At 36.2% G+C, this 20,209-nt stretch overlaps 1 protein-coding gene across 3 annotated transcripts in view; it reads left to right on the forward strand.

The window, feature by feature from the left end:
• The window catches only part of PIEZO2 (piezo type mechanosensitive ion channel component 2), a 557,384-nt gene that overhangs the window by 439,256 nt on the left and 97,919 nt on the right, over positions 1–20,209 (forward strand). For all 3 annotated transcript variants that reach the window (XM_069099626.1, XM_069099625.1, XM_069099627.1), the window contains exons 23-27: positions 6,439–6,643; positions 6,785–6,886; positions 8,683–8,848; positions 14,051–14,294; positions 19,038–19,134. In XM_069099626.1, coding sequence (XP_068955727.1) covers positions 6,439–6,643; positions 6,785–6,886; positions 8,683–8,848; positions 14,051–14,294; positions 19,038–19,134 — 814 coding nt within the window. The remainder of the gene's footprint in view (positions 1–6,438; positions 6,644–6,784; positions 6,887–8,682; positions 8,849–14,050; positions 14,295–19,037; positions 19,135–20,209) is intronic.

The following is a 20,209-nucleotide window of genomic DNA, read 5'->3' on the forward strand; positions in this document are numbered from 1 at the left end:
TCAAAATTTATGGGATGCAGAAAAAGTGATAGGGGGAAATTTATATCTGTAATTGCTTTTATCAATAAAATAGAGAAAAAAAACAGATCAATGAATTGGGCATGCAACTAAAAAATCTAGAACAAGAACAAATTAAAAATCCCCAATTCAACACCAAATTGGAAATCATGAAAATGAAAGGAGAGAGTAATAAAAATGAAAGTAAGAAAACCCAGTTGAACTAATAAACAAAACTAAAAGCTGTTTTTTTCTGAAAAAATAAAGTACATAAACTATTGGTTAATTTGATTTTAATGAAAAGAAGAACACAAAATTACTGGTATCCAAATTGAAAAGGGTGAATTCACCACCAATTAAGAGGAAATTAAGACAATTGTAAGGAGGTATATTGCCCAATTTTATGCCGACAAACTTGTCAATCTAAATGAAATGAATGAATATTTACAAAAATATAAATTACACAGATTAACAGAAGAAGAAATAAAACACTTAAGTAACCCAGTCTTAGAAAAAGCAATCTGGGGGCATGGAGCCAAGATGGTGGCATAGAAGCAGGAAAACTCCATGAGCTCCCCCATAACCACCTCAAATACCTATAAAATATGACTATAAACAAACTTTAGAGCTACAGAACCCACAAAGTGACAGAGAGAAACAAATCTGCTGAAGGCAGCCCAGCAGGCAGACAGGTAGGGTCCATCACAGCATGCTGGGAGCTGAGCATAGCCCTAAGTGAACCTGCAGTTTTAGCCTCAAGGTGGCCCTTAATAGGAACAGCTGGAATGGACTTTGGGAAAGTGGATCACTAGGAGCTGTGGCAGTTTCCAGAATTATCAACCCATAAATGCCAAAGAAAAAGTAAAAGCCACTACATCTTGGCTGCTTGAGAGCTCCTGGCCTGCAGATTGTAGGGGAACAAAGCTACCATTCAGAAGATAATCACTCTTGCTTTAACCTGCTTAGATCTGGATCACTGTCTTTAGTGGAGGTCCTGGGGTGTGTGACCAGGTGTTAGAGCTTGTGGGGCTGCAGAGAGGGCATCCAACCAATAGCTCCAGCAGCTACAAAAAAGAGCATTTTGGGACAAAGCTCTCCTCTCTGGAAGCAGAGTTCTACTGTGGCAAAAAGCTCAAAAATCAAGTAATTGAGGGGCAACATGAGCAAACAAAGGAAGCAAAGCAAGTACAGCAATCAAACCTTAGATTCCTTTTTTGGGGACAAAAAAGGATCAAAGCATGGAACAGGAGGAAGACAATGAAGTAAAAACTCCTGTGCCAAAAGCTTGCAAGAAAAATATGAATTGGTTACAGGCCATGGAGGAGCTCAAAAAAGATTTTGAAAATCAAGTAAAGGAAGTGGAGGAAAAATTGGGAAGAGAAATGAGAATGATGCAAGAAAATTATGAAAAGAGAGTCGACAACCTGACTGAAGAAAATAACACCATAAAAAATAGAGTAACTCAAATGGCAAAAGAGGCTCAAAAAAGGCAATGAGGAAAAGAATTCCTTAAAAAGCTGAATTTGCCAGATGGAAAAAGAATCTCAAAAGCTCACTGAAAAGAATTATTGCTTCAGAATTAGATTGGAGCAAATGAAAGCTAGTGAATTGATGAGAAATCAAGATACTATTAAACAGATCCAAACAAATGAAAAAATAGAAGGCAATGTGAAATATCTCATTGGGAAAACCACTGACCTGATCCAATAGAGATGATTTAAAAATTATTGTGGACTACCTGAAAGCCATGATCAAAAAAAGAACCTAGAAATCATCCTTCAAGAAATTCTCAAGGAAAATTGCCCTGATGTTTTAGAGCCACAGGACAAAATAGAGGTAGAAAGAATCCACCAATTATCTCCTGGAAAAGATCCCAAAAAGAAAACCCCTAGGAATATTACAGCCAGGTTTCAGAATTCCCAGATCAAGGAGAAAATATTACAAACAGCCAAAAAGAAGCAATTTTAATATTGTGGAAACACAATCAGGATAACACAGGATCTGGCAGCTTCTATATTGAGGGAACAAAGGGCTTGGAATATGATATTCTGGAGGGCAAAGGAGCTGGGATTAAAACCAAGAATCACCTACCCAGAAAAACTTAGTATTATTTTTCAGGGGAAAATTTGGTCTTTCAGTGGAATAGAGTACTTTCAAGCATTCTTAATGAAAAAACCAGAGTTGAATAGAAAATTTGACATTCAGATACAAGAAGCATGAGAAGGTAAACAGGGAAAAGAAATCATAAGGAACTTATCAAAGTTGAACTATTTTTATTCCTACATGGAAAAACGATCATTGTAACTTATGAAACTTTTCTCAGTATGAGAATAATTGAAGGGAATAGAAATGTATATATATATATATAATATACACACACATATATATACACACACACACACATATATACACACATACATATATATGTCTATATAGGAGCATATATGGGCATAAGAATGTTTTTGTATTTGTGTACAGGTATATATAGATAGAGGGCACAGGACCAGTTTAATGGGAAGGGGTGATACTTAAAAGGTGAAATTAAGAGGTGAGAGAGGAATATAATGAGAGGAGATAGGCAGAGACAGATTGGGGTAAACTTTCTCATACAGAAAAGGTAAGGGAAATGGTTACAACGGAGGGGAAGAGCAGGAAGTCAAAAGGGAATGGGTCAAACTTATTTTCATTGAATTTGGCTTAGGGAAGAAATGATATACACACTAAATATGGTATCTCACCCTACAGTAGAGTAGGGGGGAGGGGATGAGAGGGCAGATGATGGAAGGAAAGGAAGGCTGGGGGGGGGGAAGTTGAAAGCACCCACTTTTGAAAAAGGACAGGATCAAAGTAGAGAATAGAACTAGTGGGAGGTGTAATGGGGGGGGAGGGAAATATAGTAAGTCTTTTGCAATATATCTACTATGGAAATGTTTTGTATAGCTACACATGTACAGCCTATTTTGAATTGCTTATCTTCCCAGTAAGGGTAGGTGACAAGGGAGGAAGGGAATGAATCTGGAATTCAAAGTTTTAAAATCAAATGTTTAATATATATATATTATATATATATATATATTTACTATTATCAATATTATTTTACATGTAAATGGGAAATAAGATATACAGGCACTGGAGCATAGAGATCCACTATGCCCTACTGGAAAATTGGAGGGGGAATGGGAGAAGGTATGGGAGAGAGCAGATTGGAGGAGGGGATATCCAGTGGGATCGCTATTTTGGGGTGGTGGGTAGGGGGAAAATGGGGAGAAAATTTGTAACTCAAAATCTTGTGGAAATGAATTATGTAAACTAGAAGTTAATAAAGCATTTGATAAAAAAGATCTTAAAAAATTAAAAAACAAACAAACAAGAAATTCTCAAGGAAAATTGCCCTGATATTTTAGAACCAGAGGGTAAAATAGAAATTGAAAGAATTCACCAATTGCCTCTTGAAAAAGATCCCAAAATGGAAACTCCTAGTAATATTATAGCCAGGTTCTGGAGTTCCCAGATCAAGGAGAAAATGTTACAAGCAGACAAGAAGAAACAATTCAAATAATCAGGATAATGCAAGATCTAGCAGCTTCTACATTAAGGGATCAAAAGGCTTGCAATATGATATTCCAGAAGTCAAAGAAGCTAGAATTAAAACCAAGACTCACTTATCTAGCAAAACTGAGTACTATGTTTCAGGGGAAAATGTGGTCATTCAATAAACTGGAGGACTTTAAAGCACTCTTGATGAAAAAACAGAGTTGAATAGAAAATTTGACATTCAAATACTAGAAGCAAGAGAAGCATGAGAAGGTAAACAGGAAAAAGAAATCAAAAGGAACTTATCAAAGTTGAACTATTTACATTCCTACATGGAAAAAATGATAATTGTAACTTATGAAACTTTTCTCAGTATGAGGATAGTTGAAGGGAATATAAATGTGTGTGTGTATATATGTATACATATATCTATATCTATACAGGAAGGTATATGTGCATATGAATACATATGTGAGTGTGTGTATATATGTGTACAGGTATAAATAGACAGAGGGTACAGGTTCAATTGAATAGGAAGGGATGATATCTAAAAAATAAAATTAAGAGGTGAGAGAGGAATATAATGAGAGGAGCTAGGGAGAGACAGAATAAGGTGAATTATCCCATATAAACAAGGGAAAGGAAAACTATTACAGTGGAGGGGAAGAACAGGAAGGCAAAAGGGGATGGGTGAACCTTACTCTCATTGAATTTGGCTTAAAGAGGGAATAACATACACACTTATTTGGATATCTTACCCTATAGAAAAGTAGGGGGAAGGGGCTAAGGGAGTGGGGGTGATAGAAGGGAGGGCAGATTGGGGGGGAGGGTAGTTAGAAGCACACACTTTGAAAAGGGTCAGAGTCAAAGTAGAAAATAGAACAAGTGGGGGGGCGGGATAGGATGGAGGGAAATATAGTCAGTCTTTCACAATATATCCACTATAGAAATGTTTTGCATAACTACACATGTACAACCTATATTGAATTGCTCATCTTCCCAGTAAGGGTGGGTGATGAGGGAAGAAGGGAAAGAATCTGGAATTCAAAGTTTTAAAATCAAATGTTTCAAAAATTCTTCTTCTTATTATTATTACATGCAACTGGGAAATAAGATATACAGACACTGGGGTATGGAGATCCATCTTGCCCTACCAGAAAGTTGGAGGTTATATGGGGGAGGATATAGGACAGAGCAGATTTGGGGAAGAGGTATTTAGTAAGATGGCTCTTTTGGGGTGGTGGGTAGGAGAAAGATGGGAAGAAAATTTGTAACTCAAAAGCTTATGTAAATGAATGTTGTAAACTAAAAGTAAACAGAAAATTTAAAAAAGAAAAAGCAATTGAACAACCCTCAATGAATTTTCTAAGAAAGAAATGCTGAGGACCAGATGGATTCACAAATGAATTCTACCAAACATTTAAAGATCAATCCCAATACTATAGTAATGATTTGGAAAAATAGGCAAAGAATGAGTCATACCAAATTCCTTTTACAATACCTATATGGTGCTGATACCCAAACCAAGAAGATCCAGAAGAGATAAAGAAAATTATAGAACAATCTCCCTAATGAATATCAATGGAAATATTTTCAGTAAAATGCTAGCAAAGAGATTACAGCAATGTATCACAAGGATCATACACTTATCACCAGGTGGGACTTATACCAGGAATGCAGGGCTGGTTCAACATTAGGAAAACTATCAGCATAACTGACCATATCAATAACAAAATTAACAGAAATCATATGAGTATTTCAAAAGATGCAGAAAAAAACTTTTGACAAAAATACAGCATCCATTCCTATTAAAAACATGAGAGCATATGAATAAATCACTCATGGATAGGCTGAACCAATATAATAATGATGACAATTATACCTAAATTAATTTTTTTCAGTGCCATACCAATCGAACTATCAAAAAATTATTTTATATAGCTAGAAAAATAATAACAAAAGCCATCTGAAAGAACTTGAATGACAGCTATTTTCATCAATACAGTGATCCAAGACAATCCCAAAAGACTAATGATGAAGCATACTATCTACCTCCAGGGAAAGAACTAATCTTGATTGAATACAGACTGACTCTCTTTTGAGTCTTCTTGTAGCAAATAGCAAATATGGAAATGTTTTATAGAATTGCACATGTATAACCTATAACTGATTGCTCGCAGTCTTAGAGGGAGCAGAATAGAGGAGGGAGAGATAGAATTTGGAGCTCAAAACTTTAAATAAAAATGTTTTTTTTAATTGCGAAAAAATCAACCAAAAGAGAGCAATACCTGCCCTTTGTGTTATAAACACAGACCCTGAGACACCAGCCTGCATGGGAAACAAGCCCAGGATACTGAGGTTCCTATGGGGCAGTCCACCAGTCAGAAAGAATGAAGTACTCTAAATTGTGTACCCTAAATTTTGGCACTCTGGGGCAAAATCCCAGTACCTCAATCAAAACTAAGAGACAAATCATCTTAAAGCAATTAGTATAAACTGGGTCTTGTGCTAAGCACCAGAGATACAAAGAAAAAGCAAAAGTCATCTATGCCCTTTAGGAGCTTACACTATAATGAGGGAGACAACATGCCTGTTTATGGCAATGTGCAATATAGATTCAGAGTAAATAGCAGGTGCCCTTAAAGGGACAGTGGAGGGGATGAGAGGTTACAGAGTAGGAACAGAAAAGGCTTTCTCCGAGTGGCATTTGAACTGAGTCTTAGAGGAAGTCAGAGATCCCATATGAGACAGAGAAAAGTGGGAATGCCGTACAGATTTTTATAAGAAGGCACTCAGTAATGCAAATAATTACCGTCTCTTGCCGCCCCCTTTCTGAGTAGCCTTCTGCACAGCACTCATATGATACCTTCCACCTCACATGTTCTTTTGCTTCTCATCCTTACACAGACCTGTTTCCTAATGTCGGTTAATGTAATTGGCCAGAGAATGGATTTTTATGCCATGATTCATGCCTGTTGGTTAATTGCCGTATTATATCGGCGAAGAAGAAAAGCTATTGCAGAGATCTGGCCAAAGTACTGCTGCTTTCTGGCATGCATCATCACATTCCAATACTTTGTGTGTATTGGCATTCCACCTGCTCCTTGTAGAGGTGAGGAATTCCTTCCTGGAGAGTTATTTGCTTTGATGATAAACTGCTGATGATTCTTGAGTAGAGAGTTGGAGAATTGCAGCATATTCACTGTGGTGCTTTTTGCTTCCTTCCCTACTCTCCTCCCAAACTTCTTTGCAGATTATCCGTGGAGATATAATGGTGCCAGATTTGACAACAACATCATAAAGTGGTTATACTTTCCAGATTTCATTGTACGACCCAACCCAGTTTTTCTTGTCTGTAAGTATTTTAGCCCTAGAGCCATATGACTTGAATTATTAGATTTCGGTTTTATACTAGCCATTCATTCTGCAACAGGAAACATAGCCTTTAATTAACTCTGCATTAGCGACTTTGTCCATTTCACAGAAACAGATCTGTTCAGTGGGTCTGGGATCACCAAGAGAAAAGTTTAAAATTAAAACCATTCTTTTGTGTTTTATCCAATGAATATTTCTAAAAGATCATGGTTTCTTCCAACTCTAATGTTTTGTCAAAAAATGTCTTAGAATCTTTAAAATTCCTGATTCCTTGGATAATTAGCCATTTTCTTTCCTTACTCTTTAGAAGACCTCCTAATTCTTTAGAATACATTTTTAGCCATTAATCTCAATTTAGATTTTGTAGAATAGGATTATGTAAGTAAATTGCTAGTATTGCTGAAAAGTGAACCTGTTTTACTCAGTCCAAGCAGTTATGTTAACATTTCCTCAAACATCTTTCAGTAACATCTCAACCAAATTTTGAGTGGCTCCTGTAGTTGATACTAGCAAACAAAGGAAATCTGAAGTAGGGGGAAGCTAGGTGGCACAATGAATAGAGACCCAACCCTGGAGTCAGGAGGACCTGAGTTCAAATTCAGCCTCAGTCAATTGACACACTTACTAGCTGTGTGACCTTGGGTGAGTCACTTAACCTCAATTGCCTTGCCTTACCCCTCCAAAAAAAAGAAAAAAACAAATCTGAAGTAGAAATGCAGTAAGGAGATGGTATTCACAGAATGATCTTACAAATTAATCAAAAAGGGGGAAATTATATAGATTAATATAACATGAATATGGATATATACCTGTATGTATATGTGGAGAATGTATGAATAAATATTTATTTAAGTGTGCATAAAATATTTTAATTAATATTTAGTCAATAGTCTTTATTAGGATTATTAAAATCCTAATTAATACAGAAAGTCACCAATTTAAAATCTACACATATGAACCTAAATATGACCTATTACATGCATGAATTTTAAGCCCTTATTTAACCTTATCCCCCAAATAGTCATTTTTCCTAGTATCGTATTTAGAATGTCCAGAGATTTATTGACCTAGAATTCTACTTCTCTCTTACACAAATATAAAATGTTTACAAACTAAAGAAGTATTCTGCCATAAGAAATAACTATCTAGACACCACAATTTGAAGGTAAAATGCTTTTTATTATATGAAATATATTCTAAGTGGTTTTAGATGTAGTAGAAAGGTAGTTAAAGAATATGACTTAATTCAGTGGAAGGATTGCTAAGTTTCCAGTTAGTGGATTTTTGATTCCAAACCAGATCTGTCACTTTGCTATTTGTGTGACTTTGGGTAAGTCATATCATTTCTCTGGGTCTAAGTGTCCTTAACTATAGAATTAGAAATTAGACAAGGCAACATCTAAGTCCTCTCCCAAATCAGGCAACATTTATAATCTTTTATTCTGCTGTGACCTGGTCCACATCTAGTATAATATGCAGGCACGAGTGGGTTGTGATTTGTATCCTTGGAGAGAAAATCAAATGCATGTGGTCCTAGATCTTATTATTAACAATAAACCTAAAAAGCCATGGCTTGGGAACCTGCCTGTCACATGTTTTTATAGAAAGATGTCTACTGAATTCTAAATAGGCAATTGTTGAATGGAGTCAGTTTACAAATTAGAAATTGCATGTACTGAGTGTAGACTGCTATCTTTCCTGACTGCATACAGTACATCTGTCCATAAATACAAATGAATAACTCATACCTTCACTCTTAAAATGTTATCTTGCCAGATGACTTCATGCTGCTGCTGTGTGCCTCCTTACAACGGCAGACATTTGAGGATGAAAACAAAGCTGCCGTACGCATCATGGCTGGGGATAATGTGGAGATCTGCATGAGCCTTGATGCGGCATCTTTTAGCCAACACAACCCTGTGCCAGATTTCATTCACTGCCGGTAAAGAGTACTTTTAATTCTTTGGAAAGTAACTTTGGGGTATGATTTTTACCATCTTTCCTAAAATTGTGATGTTTACATGGGTAAGATAAACTTTATATTGAAGCCAGATAATATTCACTCTGGATTTTAATGTGCCTTATGATTACAAACAGAGGTGGATAGGTGGTACAGTGGCTAGGGTGCCCGGCCTAGAGTCAGGAAGAGTCATTTTCCTGAGTTCAAATCCAGCCTCAAACATTTCCTAGCTTTGTGACCTTGGGAAAGTTACTTAACCCTGTTTGCCTCAGTTTCCGCATCTACAAAATGAGATGGAGAATAAAGTGGCAAACCACTCTAGTATCTCGGCCAAGAAAACCCCAAATGGAGTCACAAAGAGTCAGACATGACTGAAAAACAATTCAACAACAACAACATGATCCCAAACAAACAAAAAAGCTGTGCTAGAGCCAACTTGAACTGGCTCACATGAGACCATTTTAAAATTTTCAGTGTGAGAATTTACAGTATAGAAACTGACAAACTACATATCAGGGATTTATTGTTTTATTGATTCTCTAGACTTAATAGAGGCATTAATAATGCAAATTTAAAAGTGTAGCAATGGGAAATTTTGGGGGAGAGATCCAGTTGTTAAACAATTACCAGCACATTGCTAATTAGTAGGTACTTTGCCTATATTAGCCAACTAGGTCTACACAAAAGCCCTACAAGATAGTTTTAGTCATGTCTGAAGGTTGAATTTGAACTCAGGACTTCGTGATTCTAGGCCCAGAGCTCTATCCACCGTGCCACCTAGCTACTTACATCTTACAGGAGAGAAAATTGAGTAAAGGAGAAAGAAAGAACTCACCCAGATTCATATATGATATGGTACAGATAGACCTTGATAAGGCAAAATGACCCAACTACTTGATAGATAAACCTGTTCATTGTAATTCTACCTTTGTCTTGACTCATCCATAATCTTCAACTAGTTTCTTAATTTCTTTTTTTTTTTGCTTTTTTTTGGAGGGTTAAGTGACTTGCCCAAGGTCACACAGCTAGTTTTTGTGTTAAGTGTCTGAGGCCGGATTTGAACTCAGGTCCTCCTTACTCCAGGGCCAGTGCTCTATTCACTGTGCCACCTAGCCGCCCATTAATTTCTTTTGATATCACTTTTCCATCTGCAAAATAAGTGTGATGATTCTTTATGAGAAGACAGTAGTTAGGCTGACCCTGATCTCTACCACTAGCTTTGCTAATGGAAAGAGGTATGACCAAGCTTCCTCGTGATGCTTTTTGATAGACTGTTTCCTCTCTAGAGAAGAGAGGTCATTATCTGGGCAGAGTTCTTTTGATCGGAATCATTTCATCTAGAATCAAAGCATTCTTGGTGTAGTGGGCTTAGGCATAGAAACTTGGACTTATGGATGTGTTTTTAAGCACAACAATCCTAAAGAAAACTCCAAACTAGTTTGCAAGTGGAAGGCCCTCCTGGGGCAAGTCCTCTTCTCTTTGTGTACCAGTTTTCTTCTATATAGAATGGCAAAATTAATATTTGCCCCTACCTACCATTCTGGTTAGTTGTAAAGAAAATATTTGCTAACTTTTAAAGCACTGTGTAAATGTGCGATTTCTTTAGGAATATACTTTAATGGAGAACAGTGAGTTAAGATGGTAGACTCATGAGCAAGAACACTCATGTTCCTTACTCAAAGCATTCTACCTCAAGAGAAGCAGCAAAAATAAAAATTACTGGGTCTTGCTTATAGTTTTAAATCTAGACTTGACATTCCTTCTTCAAGGAAAGAAAAAATGTAGTTCCACAACTAAAGTTATCTATAGTTATTCCTCAAGAGTTTAGACTATGCAGAAAAGTTACTACACATAAATGGACTGATGCTCATACACAGTGGGATTACTTAACCTAGCACAACAACTACTATAAAATGAAAGGTACACCAGTCTTTGTCTTCTTATATTTCTGTGTACTTACTTTTCAATGAATGGCACCTGACAGTTGAAGTCAAAAGAGTAAATCGTGCACACATTTACAGCTTCATTCCATGACCCTCTTCAAAATAAGGTACTTTTCAAATCTACAAGCATTTGGTGTCTAAGTGAATAGAGCACTGGGCCTAGAATCAGAAAGACTTTAGTTCAAATATAAACTCAGACTATTACTAGCTGTGTGACCCTGAGAAAGTCAATTAACACTATTTGCCTCAGTTTCCTCATCTGCAAAATGATCTGAAGAGGAAATGGCAAACCCCAAATGGGGTCAGGAAGAATTGGACATGATTGTGCTAAGTATTAGGCATACACAAACGGGCAAGAAAAAAAAAGTCCATGCTGACAAGCTTAAGTTCTAATAGGAAGAAAACATAGAAACAATTAATATAAATACATGATATGTATCATATAAATGGAAGGTAACCTCAGAGGAGGCACTACTGGTGAGAGAATTGAACTGGAGGAGAAAACTAGTAGGAAGATTTCTTGGAGAAAGTACGATCTGAGCTGAGGCTTGAAGGATGCCAGAAAAGCTACACACTAGAGGAGAAGAACGTTCAAGGCATGGAGGAGAACACCGATACAGGGTGGATTTAAGAAATGATGTCTGGAAATACGTGACAAACAGCAAGGACGAAAGTGTCGTTAGACCCAAAATCTTGGAGCACTACCGTTTGAGAAGGCCAGGAAGGTAGGAAAAGACCAGGTGTGAAGAGTATAAAAACCAAACAGAGGAGACAGTTTGGCCTCCGACCTTTGATTTCACTGGTTTAGGGAAAATTTTGAGTTCCAAATTTTTCTTCCTTCTTACTTTCCCTTCTCCTCCCCAAGATAGTAAGCAATATGATATAGATTATACATGTACAATCATGTTAAATATATTTCCACACTAGTCATGTTGTGAAAGAGGAATCAGAATAAAAGGGAAACACCACATGAAAGAAAAAAACAAAGAAGTAAAAATGGTATGGGAAAATATATTTTCCCAGGTAAGAAATTTCCCTCTCCTAAGCCCTGTAGGTACATGAGAGCCTTGCTCCCACCCATACTGAATTGCTGCTGGGAAGTTGAAATATCCTTTAAAAAATACTATTGGTTTTAAGTCATTATTTACACAGTGCTTTTTGCTTCCCTGACACTCTACTATTCTAATTGGTTTATCAATTGCCATTGGATTGGTCACATGATCTCTTAAAAGTACCAACCAGTTGTCACATCTTGTAAAAGTTTTCTGCTCAGAGCAGTAGAATACACACAGTTGTAAAAAAAAAAAATTAGAGGGAACATTGCTCTCTACCATTGCAAGTTGGCATCTTCCTTGCAATTAGTATTAGTCTCTGAGACTTAACTCTATAAATAAGCCCTAGCAATTTTTAGGGTTATAGAGCCATCATGTTCTAAATGGATCTTGAATCCAGGTTTTCCTACCTTCAAACCAGCTCTCTTTTTAGACACACTACATCTCAATAAAATTCTCTGACCCTATCAATTTTCTGCCCCAAACCTACAAATTATATGACCTCCCTTGCTGTGCCATCTCCATCCTTCCCCCTAGGCCTGACAGGACAGAAATGCTTGCTCCCCCCAAAGCCCCTCATTTTCTCAAGCAGTTCTTCTCTTCTCTCATGTTGACTGACTCTATTTTCAGTGTTTTTAGTGGATGAAAATAGTTTAGTGTTACCATTCCAAGTAGTTTTTGCTATAGGAATTCAAACCCTCATCTAAATGACTGAAGATAGGAATTTCAGGCACAGACCAACTCTTTATCTCTTCATAAATAGGGCTCTGCATAACCTGGTGAAGAATATGTGAGGTAGCTGTTTATACTGTTTATAGTTCCAGAAGTCAGAGAGAATTTAGGACAGGAAATTTTAGACAAATTCCATATGCAACCAGAGATGGAAGACTCTAGCTTCATTCTGTCTGCACAAATTTAATGGAATGAGGGTAAAACATGTCTCCTCCTTCCCCCCATTTCCCTTTCAAGAGGGTTCTTCAGAGTACCCATAACTCTCTCAAAAGCCAGTAGCCAGGCACTAGAGCACAGAAACAGTAGGACACTTCCACATTTTTCCATGGAAAAGGGATTTTTCACCCTTTCAAAGGGAACTAGACAAAACTGTCTTAGCCATGAAAAAAGGAGACTTTCCCCATCACCTGGGTAATGTCTCAACAAGTTGTGGCATATGAATGCAATGGAATACTATTGTGCTATAAGAAATGATGAGAAGATGGACTTCAGTAAAACCTGAAAAGACTTACATGAACTGATGCTGAATGAAGAGAGCAGAACCAGGAGAACATTGTACATAGTAACAACAACATTGTTTGATAACTAAATATGATAGACTTAGCTCTTCTCAGCAGTACAGTGATTGAAGGCAATTCCAAAAGACTCATGATAGAAAATACTGAAAGAACCATGGAGTGTGAATGCAGATTGAACCATGCTATCTTTACTTCTTTGTTTTTTTCTTTCATGTGGTGTTTCCCTTTTGTTCTGATTCCTCTTTCACAACATGACTAGTGTGGAAATATATTTAACATGATTGTACATGTATAATCTATATCATATTGCTTACTATCTTGGGGAGGAGGAGGGAAAGTAAGAAGGGAGAAAAATTTGGAACTCAAAATTTTCCCAAAATGAATGTTGAAAACTATTTTTATATGTAATTGGAAAAAACCAAAAATACTATCAAGAAAAAAGGAGGCTTTCAAAGACAATTTCAGGCATTTGAAGGTGAATGGAAGTACCATTGTGATTTTGCTGTGTGTCTTTATCAAAGCTATGAGCAATTATCCACCTCTAAATTTAGCCCCTAGAAAAATTTATACAGACAGTAGAAATATATTTTTATCTAAATTTTCAGATTAACCATTAAAGAAAACTTAAATCATTCTTTTGGTGGTCTACAACCAATGCAGAAGCACAAGAAGTCACAGCAAACATCAATATAAACATCCATCTTATTGTTGCAGATGAGACATCTGAATAGTAGAAGTCCTTCAGTTGCACAGTCACTAAAATATCTTAAGAGAGGACAAGAAGGGACTTTGGATATTTGAGCTAACTGTAGAATTTTGCTGTTTTATGAATGTTGATGAAAAATTTGTTCACAGCAAAATGCTGAATATGATTTTACTGCCATGTGATAGAACTTTGCTGACTATTCATTCTTTTATTGTCCTGTTTTTCTTTTACAGGTCTTACTTGGACATGTATAAAGTGGTTATCTTTAGCTATCTCTTCTGGTTTGTTCTTACAATTATCTTCATTACTGGAACCACTAGGATCAGCATATTCTGCATGGGTTATTTGGTGGCCTGTTTCTATTTCCTGCTGTTTGGGGGAGATTTGCTGTTGAAACCCATCAAAAGCATCCTCCGCTATTGGGACTGGCTGATTGCATACAATGTTTTTGTGATTACAATGAAAAATATATTGTCAGTAAGTGGAACTGTTGTAGTTCAGCCCATAACACATTTGTGGTCTAAATGTTAAGAGTAAACAATCCATTCAGTGGTTATTAAAAGCCCTATGCTGTATCATATTGTTCTCAGAAAAACCCAAGATCTTGTGGCAATGTGTTCAGATGCTACCAATTTGGTATTCCAATGACTCTTTATCTCACTTGCTTTTTCTTTTCAAGCCAGCCCAAGGTTGTGAAACACATGGAAATGCATTTATAGAAATGAGTTGTGAGGTATTTCTTTGAAAAATATTCACAACTTATACAACTAAATCAAATGCTATCAATATCCATCTTGTTAAAAAGTGATATTTTGCCCATTTATATTAATATGCCCTTGTCTTGTAGAATGGAAAAGAGTCCCTGAATTTAGCAGTTGTGATTTTTTGACTTATAAACACTTATCTTGCTTAGAGAACTATGAGAGTATTAACTCTCACCTTATTATGTGATGGAAACAGTATGAGACAAGTGTGTAAGGATGTTCATATGTCATATTTTGTATGGAGGGAGAAACAGAAACATAGAAAACAGCTTGGCCTCGAATATGGGATACCAAGCCAAAAGCACAAATACAGTAGGCTCACCCATTAGCATGGTTTGATGATTTTTCTGATTGATACATATGCTTTAATGTTCAGGTGGGAAAAATACTAGCCTTAAATTTGAAGGTAAGTATATCTCTTGAAGCACTGGAAAATTCAATTATTCCCTGCTAGTAATGGGAATGATATAAAGGGATTTTTTAGGCTATAGACATGCTATTCAGGTATTTACTGCTCCACATGCTTAAAAATGATCCTCCACTCATTAGGCTAAAATGGGTTAATACTTCTCCAAATAATGACCCTAACTCAAAAATCAATTGCTAGAAGGGAACAGCTAACTCACATGTCAGTATATAACTGATTATACACTAAAGGGACGATGATGCAGTGATTTCTGGCTTCTCTCCTGGCTTCCTTTTCTCCAAACTACTTAGGAATGAGCTCACTAGGCAATCTAACTGTAAAACTCATTTGATTTGTTTTTGGCATGTATCTTATTATGTTAATGATAAGGAGATCAAAGTCTGTGTAGCTGTTCATACTTTCCTGCATAATTTATTTTATGAATAGGCCATAGAAACATTATTTCCATTATTCTTATCAATAATAAAAATAATGTCAATGCATATTAAGCACTTTCTTACCACCCAAGATATTTATTTAGTGAAGAGAGTGTGTTGGGGTTAAGTGTATGAGAGAAAAAGGCAGTAACTAGCAGGAAAAGGAAAGGGCTATCGAAAACCACTGCTTTTTAAAGGCACTTAGTGATGTGATAGTGAGGAGCTGCTGGATCTAGGAACAAAGAAAGCAGATACTCTCACTTAGGCCTCATAACTACTTCTAGGAAATCTTGAAAGTAAAGAACATGAAGGGAAAAGTATCAAATTTTTTTAGTCCTGCTAAAATAATATTTTTTTTCTACCACCATTAAACTCAGCAGTGGCTCTATAGACATAGAATAAGGCCACACAGGACTGAGGACCATCTAGTATTTTTGTGTAATTTATGGGTCATCATAACAACACAACCAAAAATGTCTTACTTGGTAAAAAAAAAAATCTTCTGGAAATGAGCCTATCTGTAATTAGTTTGGCAATTCCTTAAATAACACTGGCATAGATTGCCACTGAGCCCATACATAGTCTAGGCCTTTCAGGTTTGAAGGAAATTTCCGAAGTTTGTGCCCCACTAGAATATGCTTATAGAGAGATTTCTAAATTCCCGAGCAATTAAAAGCTATCCAAAACTGGATTGGATTGCCTTCAGAGGTAGTGAGTTCTCTACTATAAAAATGTCTTTAAATAGAAACTAGGTGACACCTTATTGTGAGATGTTATATAGGGTTTATTATAATTGTTATATGTTCAAATAGATTATCACAAATCCATTTCATCTCTGAGTTTCTATAAATTCAGTCATTAGTTGTTAGAAGTCTTGGCCTATAGTTAGCATTTTAATTTGAGGTGATTTGAATGTGGTCAATGTTTTTATTATAATTTTAACTTGTTATTAATATATTGGAAATTTAGTTTTATGGACGCACAACATTGCTCCCAAATTTGAGAAGAAATGTTTCAAAAATACCCATTCTAGTTGGATTCAATTAAGTAATCACCTTCTATGTACCTGTTTCAAAGATAGAATAAGAATTTTTTTTCTTGTTCTTAGCTTGAAATAATAAAATTTCATGACTAGAAGGGATCTCTGAGGTCATCTAGTATGATCAGTACCTAGACAAAAATTCCCTCAACAACATATCTGTCAAGACATTCAGTGAATGGTGAACTAACCTATTGTCTCTAGGTCTGCCCTTTGAAGAAAATGGAGTGTTGACAAGCCTGTAAATACTTGAATAAAGCTATCATGCTCCCACTAGATCTTCTCTAAGCTAAACATCCTAAGTTCTTTCAGTCAGTCATCCTATGATGTACCTTAATGGTATTCACCCTTTTGGCCATCTTCCCCTGAATGCTCTCCAGGTTGTCAATGACTTTTCTAAAACGTGGCATCCAGGACTTTAAACAAGACCCAAGGTGTGACTAAGGCAGAGTACAAAGGAACCATTATGTCCCTAGTCAGAGATCAAAGGATCATAGAGTGAGAGCTGGAAGGGAACCAGAAACCTTCTAGTCCATCCCCATCATTTTGTAGACTAGGTAACTGAGATCCAAGAAGTTGAAAGGATTTGCCTGATGTCACACAGGCAACAAATATCGGAGGGGTGGGGGTGGGTGAGAATAAACACAAGTCTTTGTATGTGGTTTTTCCATTTTATATGAGGAAAAATGTGTAACAATTAGAGCTCTCCAAAAATGAAATGAGTAGCTTTCTGAAGTAGTGAGATCCCCATTATAACAAGTCTTGGACTCTATGCTAATAAGCACAGGCCTAGACACTATATTTGTCTTAAAGTAGTGTAAAATCACATTTACTTTTTTGACTACCATGTTGTATTATTTGTTTTATTTAAATAGTATACTATTAAAATCCTTGAATCCATTTTTCAGTTGAACTGCTATTTAGCTATGGCTCTCCAATCTTGCAAATTGATTTTTTTTTACTGAAAGGTAAAACTTGAAATTTAACAAGGTTAAATGTTATATATTGGATTCAATTCAACATTATATAACCTGTTAACAATTTTTTGTATACTAATCTTGTTTTCCACTGTAAACTCTCCAAGTTTTACATTAACTAGAAGTTTGATAAGTATGCCATCTAGGAAGCTCAGTGGATAGAGTGCTGGGCCTAGAATCAGGCAGATCTGAGTTCAAATATGACCTTTACTATTTGTGTGACTCTGAGTAAGTCACTTAAGCTCTGTTTGTCTAGGTTTCCCCTCCTGGAAAATAGGAATAATGATAGCACCAAATCTCCAGAGTTGTAAGGATCAATTGAGATAATAATTGTAAAATACTTAGCGTGGTGACTGGCATATAATAAGTAATATTATATATACACATATATTACATGTACATATAATATTTAATATATTATATGTAACATACATTATATATACACATATATATTATGTGTGTATATGTATGTTGGCTATTATTATTATCATTGTCTATTCATTAATCCAAGTCACTGGCAAAAATGTAAAATAGCATAAAACCTAGCACAGATTCACCAAAGTGGTCCACTGAAACCTCTTTCAAAGCTGGTATTAAACTATTAATTATTAGTCTTAGGATGTAGCCATTTAGTGAGTTCTGAATTCACCTAACTAGACGTTAATCCATTGTTGACTTTTTCTACGAAAAATAACGAGAAACTTTATCAAATACTTTACTGAAATCTAGATAAACTATTTCTGTATCATTCCCCTGATCTACCAGTCTAATATTCTATTTTTTTTCAAGGAAATGATTATAACCTGGCATGACATTTTTCATAGATATATAAATGAATATAATACAAAATAATGACAAATTATAAAGGAGAGTTCCAAAGTGTTATGAGAAATTTGAAGAGGAAGAGATCACATCCTGTTGAAGGGGATCACAAAAGCCTTCACAGAGTACATGATAGCCGAATTAGGCTCTTAAAGGAGAGAATGACCAAAATTATAGAACCAGGAAAAAAATGAGATGAAAATGGGAAATAATAAGTTGTTAAATTTACTAGAACTCAAAACCAGGAAGGGAATAATAATATGAAAAATACTTAAAAGGGACCAATTCACTTGACTGTCAAGGGCCATAAAGAAGGGCATTTTATAACTTCCTTTTTATAAACAGATGTTTGTTTTTCCCTTGGCAATCAATGTGGCTTCTATTTCTGCAACATAAAAAACCTAACCAAATCAGTGTCCTACATTTGAGGAAATATGTTCTGTTGGGGGAAATGTTTGTCTTGTTTGCCATTTCAGATTACAACTTATGAACAAGTTTATAGACCTACAGTGGAAAAGATATTTGTGTATGATAGTTCCTTTTTAGTCTTTATTCCACTCCATGGAGCTGAATCTTTTCAGAAAAGAGCTATGCCTCACTTATCCCACTTGCTACTGCAGAGAGTGGGAGTAGCTGCCTCTAATTTAGTAACATATATTATGAACCACAATCAGTTGTGATAAATTTCATGAATGTTTGGGGATCCTGACCAATGAACATTTCCTACTGGTATATAAAGTCTATGTATTTATTTTTTTTACCATTTCTCTTACAGATTGGAGCATGTGGTTACATTGAGTCGTTGGTTAAAAATAGTTGCTGGTTGATCCAAGCCTTCAGCCTGGCATGTACCGTCAAAGGCTACAAAATGCGTGAGTATTAAATTATGCTGTGGCGGAGAAAAGTAGGAGAGGTGTAGGAAGAATGTCATATTGGTTTATCTCAGAGTTTTGTTGGCATAACTTGAAAATAATGCAAAGCATCTAACTTTTTTATATGGGTCACCTAAGCTAGAACTATAGTGACTACTGAGAGGTGCAATGTTTTATTTTTTTAAGGACAGAAGTTTTAACTTCCTCTGTTTTTCCAACCAGAACCAGTTCACCTCTCTTTAGGGAGCATGGTGTCCCCTTGTTGCCAAAGGACTTACCCTATTGGTGTCAGAAAGCACAGAAAACATCTCAATGAAATAGGAAAAATGTTGATCCTAGAGGAGTGAGAATAGCGAATACTTTCTTTATGTTAAGATGTGGTTAACTTTAAGAGTGAAATATTAGTCTATCAATCTTAATTGCTGTATTGGTTTCTTCTCACTTTTTTAAGGTAGAGTACAATGGGAATGTTTATTGAGAAGTGAATCTTATGTTAAAACCAAATATATAATTTTTTAAAGTGCTCAAAGTTCCTAAATTAAAAAAAAATTTAACATGTGCTACCTTTCCCATTCTCACCCTACTTAGTGGCTTTCATTTCTTTTGGGGTTTGACAATAATGCTCTAGAACAGAGTTCTAGGATGGAAGCATGACCCCAAGGATTCCTTAATCCATCTATCAGAGAATGGGAAATGGGGTATATCCCATCCCATCCCATCCCATCTTCCCGTATGCTAACCAAGCATAGGTCTTCTTTCTATCACAGCTATGCCTACCTTCATCTCTGTCCTTCTTCCCTCCCATGTTCAGGTTCCCAGCTTCCCCCTTCTAAACCAATCACAAGACCCTTGGGGCAGTTATTATCTAACAGCCACCCAGGAACCCACAGAAACAGTTGTTTGTATGTCATTGGGAGTTCCACCTCCAGTATGTATGCCATTTAACCCCCAGATCATTGTGGGAGGAACCCTTTGGCAGGTGTGTTCTGGACCCATAATCTCATCTGACTGATTAATCAAAGTTGCACAGTTTCAGGGCGGCTAGGTGGCACAGTGAGTAAAGTGCCGGCCCTGG

Source organism: Petaurus breviceps, unplaced genomic scaffold (assembly GCF_028583685.1).
Source record: "Petaurus breviceps papuanus isolate PSGF00001 unplaced genomic scaffold, PetGlider_PUasm1.0 38, whole genome shotgun sequence".
In the NCBI taxonomy this organism is placed as follows: Eukaryota; Metazoa; Chordata; class Mammalia; order Diprotodontia; family Petauridae; genus Petaurus; species Petaurus breviceps.